This window comes from Grampus griseus, assembly GCF_964374135.1.
Source record: "Grampus griseus genome assembly, chromosome: 15".
NCBI lineage: Eukaryota > Metazoa > Chordata > Mammalia > Artiodactyla > Delphinidae > Grampus > Grampus griseus.
Window position 1 is genome coordinate 84,374,809 of NC_139009.1, and position 7,099 is coordinate 84,381,907.

A 7,099-nucleotide genomic window follows, 5' to 3' on the forward strand; every position below is an offset into this window, starting at 1 on the left:
GCTGACAAAGGAGTGCTTCTCCTGGTTTCTGTGAAATGTCGTACAGAAGTTTAAAATATTAAGTTACATGGAAATGTTTAATTAGTCACTATGGAGAAAATCATACATCACATGAAACTAGGAAAGCCCCAGAAATTCCAACTTTTATATTTATACATCAAAACCATTCTCATTTGTACTAAATGGGGTCATGAGAGCTGGAATTTGTGAAAGAAGAATTTTTAAGAGTATTAAAGTAGTTTCAGGGCCTTCCCTGCTGGCGCAGTGGTTGAGAATCTGCCTGCCAAGGCAGGGGACACGGGTTCGAGCCCTGGTCTGGGAAGATCCCACATGCGGTGGAGAAACTAAGCCCGTGCGCCACAACTACTGAGCCTGCGCTCTAGAGCCCATGAGCCACTACTACTGAGCCTATGTGCCGCAACTACGGATGCCCACGCACCTACAGCCCGTGCTCCACAACAAGAGAAGCCACTGCAATGAGAAGCCCGCGCACTGCAACGAAGAGTAGCCCCCGCTCGCCGCAACCAGAGAGAGCCCGTGCGCAGCAACGAACACCCAACACAGCCAAAAATAAACAAATAAATTCATTAACAAAAACAAATAATAAAATATATTTTACACATGAGCCACTCTTCGGGAACATAGTGTTGTATGTACATGGTGTTCACTCACTGTGAGACCAGCTATTTAGACCAAGGTCACAGCTGATCAATCCCTGGGACAAAACTGACCATTCTGTTTGTACTGCACGAATGACTGGACGCCGAGGCCTCAGGACCAGCATGGTGCACTGGAGGGCACACAGGAGCAGGAAAGAAGGGGCGCATCAGTGACAGGTTCTGAACTGCAAACTACTGCGTGGTGAGAAGTGGCAGTGGCGAGGTCAGCTCTGGATCTTTCTACCCCCTGCGGTCGGTGTACAACCCACCACTCCTAGTGGCTCCTCCGTCTATACACTTAAGTTTTATAATTGATAAGCCATGTAGTTCAAAAAGGCCCAACTTCAAATAGAATCCTAAGATCTGAATGGATTTGATGACTGTCAATTAATTGAAACAAACAAAACTGGTAATAACTTCTGTTGACATTCTTTTCTCCTAGTACAAATTTGGTAGGGAATCATGGGAAAAACATGTTACAATTTAAAAAGCAGGCTCTCATTCTGACTCAGCGAGTCCTTTCAGATCCAGCCACGCAATCTCTTCAGGCCTATGTCTTCTCAGAGGTCAACTGAGGGAGAGAGATGACCGAGGGATCCTTCTTGAAATAAGGGCACTGCCAGTCCTCACCATCTGCACACTTCCTTTTTGGTAAACCTCAACCCCCTATTTTACTACAGCCATGATGGGTGGCCTCAGAGGCGTAGGGTTATACTTTCAACATGTGTTGCCAGGTGGAAGAGGACTTACCACCAATGTGCTGGAAAAGAACTGCAAAACGCCGCAGGAGGAGCCTGTAAAAAACATAAGTGATATCTATAAAATCAGCTAGACCCATCACAAAAATGGATGAAATTAACAGAAAAACATTAGGGAAAAAAAGACCATTTTTAAAAAGTAAATTACCCCATAATAATTTTTCAGATGGAAGAGTAAATTAATATAATTTTTAGTAAAAGGCCTTCAGAATAAAATGGAGGGAAAGCAGGAGAGAGACTAGAGGCAAAGGTCACCCTTAGGGACCTTGAGAGAGTCCTTCTCACCCTGCATGAGGCGAGGAGTCATGACTTCTCCATGACTATAACATTAGGCTACAGGTTCCCGCAGGCAGGAGTCCATGCCTAACCAGCTCCCCGGAGAGGCTCAGTAAGTACCTGTGACGTCACAGGCGGTGTGGGGCATGGGGGTGATGCTATACCTGGAAACCTCTCTGAACATACGTAGTCTAGGAAAAGATGAACTACATTTGCTCCAGGGTTGTACTCTGAAATAGTCTGAAATTCATTTTATCCCCTTTTCAGTTCACAGTTGGATATTACTTAGCTAAAAGACTGATGTGTTTTCAGGTACTCAGTTCAGGGGGGTTGAAAATCAGTGCCCTGAAAATGGGCAGGATTGCTCACCTACTATTCCAGCAACTGCTGGACTCGCTCCAAAAGACTTGACACGAAGGCTCAGTAAAGGGACGACCGTGCTAACACCAAACAACTCCTAAGCAACAAAACGCTCATTAACGCAAATTGGAAACTGAGGCCTGGGTGTCTTTAAAGTGGTGATCCTAATTATAAACTGATTTAAAAAACCCCACAGCATCTAAAATTTTGAGCAAACAAGAACTCAAAATTGTATTCTACAGTAAGCTATACTCATCAAATTCAAGGAATCAAGGAATCCAAATACAATGTGTAACAAGAGCTGCCACCTGTAAATGCCTGGATCGCCCTGAGAATCCATTTTAACTTTAGCTTCTTTGTCACTGATCCTTAATATTCAAGGAGCGTGTACTACATGCATTCCTCCAATTTAAAAAATGGAGGTAATGAAATGAGCCAAGAGGGAGGGGTAATGCGTATTTCTGAGCAAAGCAGCACCTGTTAAATAATGTGACATTCCTCCCGGAGTCAAGGAAGGAGACCCATGTGCCGTCTATAGCCTGACGAGGTAAGACCTGAAGGGAAAGTCTCAGTACAGCAGAAAGGAGAGAGAAGGCTGGTGTACTAGGGGGTGGCCTGCCGTTCTTCACTAAGGCACAGAAGGTGCATGGGCCCTGGGGTCAGAGGTTTTCAATTCCAGCTCCATCACTTACTAAGCATGTGCCCTTGGAAAGTTATTTCATGTTACCAGTGTCGGTGCTGCCATCTGTAAAAAATGGGGATAACAGTACCTGCGTGGTAGAAACGGGATGAACATTAAGAGACATGATGGCTGAGGAAGGTCTGACACAGCAGAAGTGGAAACGTGTCCTCTTTCCTTCAATTCTGGGGTAAGTACTGATCGTTTGGGCTAATACTCTTGAGTTAGTAGAAAGACATTTTTTCCTTTAAGTTTTGTTTTCCTTCCTCTGTCACTTGGTTACCTGCTACAACTGGTTCAGGAGAGGAAAAACACATCTTGCACACACACAGAGAGTTTTCTTTATATTCAACCCAAATTCCTTTTCCTGGAATCCTGGTTAAATAGAAATATCTTTTTTCTTCCACAATTAATCCTTTGCTTCCTTCTCTTGGTGGCTGTACATTAACCTAACATAGAAACACGAACTTCCAAATACGCTTCTTAGGGGCCCTTTTCCATGGTTACAGCTTTAGATGGCCATATACTTAATATCCAGTGACCTTAAATAGCTGACACGTTTATAATACCAGAACCATGGCTCATTATTTCAATTTTAAGACTACTTAAAATTTCCTCTGTTTCTGAGCCAATTTCTTCTGGGCTTTACTATCAGCTTTGCCCCATCAGCCTGCTGATGATTTATAAGACTCAAAATACATCAGCTAGCTGTTGAATTTTCTGGCTTTTTCAGAAAAGGAAACTCAATTGTCCAACAAGATTCTTTTTCCCAAAAAAATTCCCAGTACCACTTGTCATTTATTTCAAACGATTATTCTAAATAAGAAGGGGAGGGGAAGCTGTAAGCAGTCAGGCTGAAATCTATAGGAGGTAAATATGAAAACGGCAACTCATAACAGACTTACTTTAACACTTAGCCTGAAAAATATTATCTTTCTCTAGCCGGCTGCTAGCTCTTTCCTCTCAGGAAGTTCTGTTTTAAAATTGACTTCTCCATGACTATAAAAGGCAGCTTCTCCCTTCTTCTGAAGCCATAGCTTCTTCAAAACCACCCTCTTTTGAGTGCACTTCAAATCTGGCAACTGGTCATGTGCTTATAACCATTTATAAGAAATCAGGTGAGAGGGGACCACTTAAACCCTTCTCGGGGAACATCTACCTCTCTCAGTGATATCTGATGAACACATTCTAAAGTTTTAGGACCCTTTTCAGGGTAGGAACCCAAATATTTCTTGATTAGTGGATTATCTTTTTTTTAAAAAAAGAATTATCACCTGACTAAAGCTGATTAAATGGAATCTAAATCTCTCCGGGTATCTGGAGGAAAGAAAGGACCGCAATCATAGATCTTAGCATCATCTTAGGATGCTAATCAAAAAGTACCTAGAGGGTCATCTTAGTCTTCCTTCCTGAACAAATTAAAACCTGGAAACACAGATAAGAGCTAAAAACAAAACATTTTGGCAAATGCTTTCATCTTATTCCTTTCCTCTTCCAATTGGAAACCATCTTCCTAAAAGTCTTAGGGGTCTTTACATCCCTAGGTATATTAAAAATAACAACTAAATTATGTATAACATTCCTTAGATGTTAGCTAACAAAGAGCCTTTAGATTCTTCAAGGATACCCAAAGTGGCATGTATTTTAATTGTTTACAACGTTTTCCATTAAAAAATTCCCTATTCTCTTTTAACTCTGGGAAATCTTACATTTTCTCCTTAAGATATTAGAGACCTAATGCTTCTTTCTAATTATTAAAATTATTAAAACTTTCCATCAGGCTTGCTAGATTAGGCTGTGCCATGTGCACAGCATGTAGCCAACATACGAGAAGCTTGGAATATTTAAATCTGTATCGGAAGGTCATAGTGAATGATCTGCAAATTTATTTTAAAAATCTCAAACTATTTTGCCTTCTCGTCATGTTGGTCTCCAAAACTCTCTGAACCCTGGTCTGGACTTTCCAGGTAAGGGTCCTTTTCATCCGGCAGAGCCAGATTCCAGTACCATCTGAGTTAGGGTGGTCCCCATCCCCTACCAGAGCATGGATGACACAGAACTCCCTTTCCAAATTTGAAGAACCACCCACAGGGGACGGTTCTGAATTCTGGGTGACTGGATTGGAAGGCTGAAGAGGCACCACATCCTGAGACTGAACTAAGATTAAAGAAATGGGATCAGAAGGAGAGCCAGGCTCTGAACCCAAGCACTGAGCCTGGGGTGGGGTCTGCCACGGTAACTGGAGACAGAGAGCCTGGTGCAAACGCTGCCCTCCCTGGGTGTCTCATGGTTCTGTGTCTAAGGGATTTGATGAACATGCTTTCATCGTTGTCTTAACAACTACTAGCTCAACATTAAACTTTACAGACTGTTGAACACCTTGCACTGAGGATGGGGAAGGAGGCTGTCTCCCCACTCCTCTCCTAGCTAAGCACAGCTCAGCATCCTAACTCGAGTCAGGCATCAGACTGGGGAGTCGTGATCTTCACCTGCATCTGGGCAGCAAACAGTAATTCCTCTTTGCCAGGACCCAGTGCCCTTGGGGACCATCTTCAAGGCCTCAGAAGGCAGCCTCCTCCCATTGACACTTAAAACTGACCAGCTCCTTTTGTCTTCAAGATGAAGTCCCAGGCCCAGCAAAGAGGAAATCCTCCTGGGTCCTTGTCCCAAGGCTGCCCTAACCCGGATTAGCTCACAACCAGGGCAACTGAACCAGGCCTAGACTTGGGGAAAGAGGGGTGAAGAGGCAGATGTAGGGTTCCCGCATATAATGGCACAGGAATTACCAACACAAGCTCAGTTAGTAATACTGCAGGGTCTTCCCGGTTGGGAATGTATATTACAGTGCCTGGAGCTCCATAACCCCTACCCCGTAACAGGTTTTCATAAATTCCATGAATAAATGGAGGGCCAGCTGGCTGGATGGCTTACCCTACCATACACTCAGTTTTCTAATCTTCCCATTCTACATGGGAAGTTAATAATTGTCCTTATTAAACCAGGACGCGCACACAAGTCGTAACAAAACCGAACCTGCCTTGTGCAATATATAAAGTTTGTCGAAAGGCAGATGTGTATAATTCACTGTGATTTGCATTTTTAAGCATTCCAGTCTACCAGGAACCCTAAGGAAAATGTACCTAATTCTGCCCAAGCGGGGTGACCAACAGAACTTCCCCAGCTGGCCTGGTAAGAAGGACCTGCGTGTTCCTACCGCTCCCTTAGCTACTGCACGGCTGGGCTTCCCCAAGCTTGCCCCGAGCGCCCCTGCTGTCCAGGCTGCAGGTGATGCACCTGCCACAGGATCTAACACCCAGGGTCACCCTCGAGCGCGACTCGGTCACCGAGTCACACCTGAAGCTGGTGCTGGAGCGTCTTAAACGGCGGGGCTGCGGTTGGGGGGCGCGAACTGGACCCAGTGCAGGCGCGAAGGGCAGGCCTCATTTGTGGTCAGGTGCAGAGGTAAGGGGGTTACGCGGCAAGAGCGGGACTGAGAGGTAGGGAGGCATCACCAGGCAGACCGCTGCAAGGAAAAGCACCCTTGATCGGGTTCCAGGTCGCGGACGCAGCCGGCACTTCGCGCCCAGCCCCGCACGCACTCACCAGGAATCCCACCAGGTAGAGACAAAGCAGGAAGCGGCGGGCTCCGACGGTACCGGGGCCGGGAGCCCCCGCCTGGGTCCCTGTCCTGGGCTTCTCCCGCGGCCACGGTGTCGCCGAGGCCAGGCCCCGGTCCGGAGCCATGCCGCCTCAGCCCCAGCGTTCCGTAGGCTCACAAGCGCTGGGGGCTGAGCTCACCTGACAGGCCCGCGGCGCTGGCCCCGCCCCTAGGCGGAAGCGAGCGGCTGCGCCTGCGCAGAGCTGAACGCCGCGGGCGGGCCTTCTTGGGCTGTGCTTCCTAAGCCGGCGCGGCGGGGGAAGTCTGCACGGGTTCCCGCTGGTTCGCGTCCCGCCCGGGGAGTGGACGTGTGTGCACGACGCGCTGGTTTTATGACGGTGATGATGAAGCTCTGCGTATCCTGGGGATAGAGAGCCCGCCGCCCATGCTATTGGAGGGCTGGAGGTAATTGAGATAATGAGCTTCACCTGAGGAGTGGTAGGGGTGGGCCGAGGTGGTAGCGCCGGCTTCGGTGGGAAGATGCGCAGACCTAGGGCTCTAGTTGGCTGTGACTGACCTGGAGAAAGTTCCTTTGGCCCCTCCCGGTTTCGGTTTGCCCCCTTGAAACACAGGAGGACATAGTGTGGACCAGCCTCCTGGAGTTGTGAGGATTCTACAAAAGCCGCGAGCGCTTTCTCTGGGGCCCGCGACGGGAACTCACATCTGGAACATTCGCTGTCCTTTAGGCAAGTTGGAGCCTCTGTCCTTT

At 46.9% G+C, this 7,099-nt stretch overlaps 1 protein-coding gene across 1 annotated transcript; it reads right to left on the bottom strand.

The window, feature by feature from the left end:
* Positions 1 to 631: 631 nt before the first annotated feature.
* MFSD9 (major facilitator superfamily domain containing 9) lies at positions 632 to 6,490 on the bottom strand. Its single transcript, XM_082672795.1, has 4 exons — positions 6,336 to 6,490; positions 2,063 to 2,150; positions 1,410 to 1,453; positions 632 to 790 (listed from the first exon to the last, which is right to left on the bottom strand). The coding sequence occupies exons 1-4, from the start codon at positions 6,474 to 6,476 to the stop codon at positions 665 to 667; spliced, it is 399 nt and encodes a 132-aa protein (XP_082528921.1). The 5' UTR covers positions 6,477 to 6,490; the 3' UTR covers positions 632 to 664.
* Between the last annotated feature and the right edge of the window lie 609 nt (positions 6,491 to 7,099).

Coding starts and splice junctions, on each gene's coding strand:
- MFSD9 (XM_082672795.1), bottom strand. CDS start 6,476: ATGGCTCCGGACCGGGGCCTGGCCTCGGCGACACCGTGGCCGCGGGAG. Junction 2,151..6,335: donor TCTACCTGGTGGGATTCCTG/GTGAGTGCGTGC, acceptor TTTGTTGCTTAG/GAGTTGTTTGGTGTTAGCAC. Junction 1,454..2,062: donor AGCAGTTGCTGGAATAGTAG/GTGAGCAATCCT, acceptor TGTTTTTTACAG/GCTCCTCCTGCGGCGTTTTG.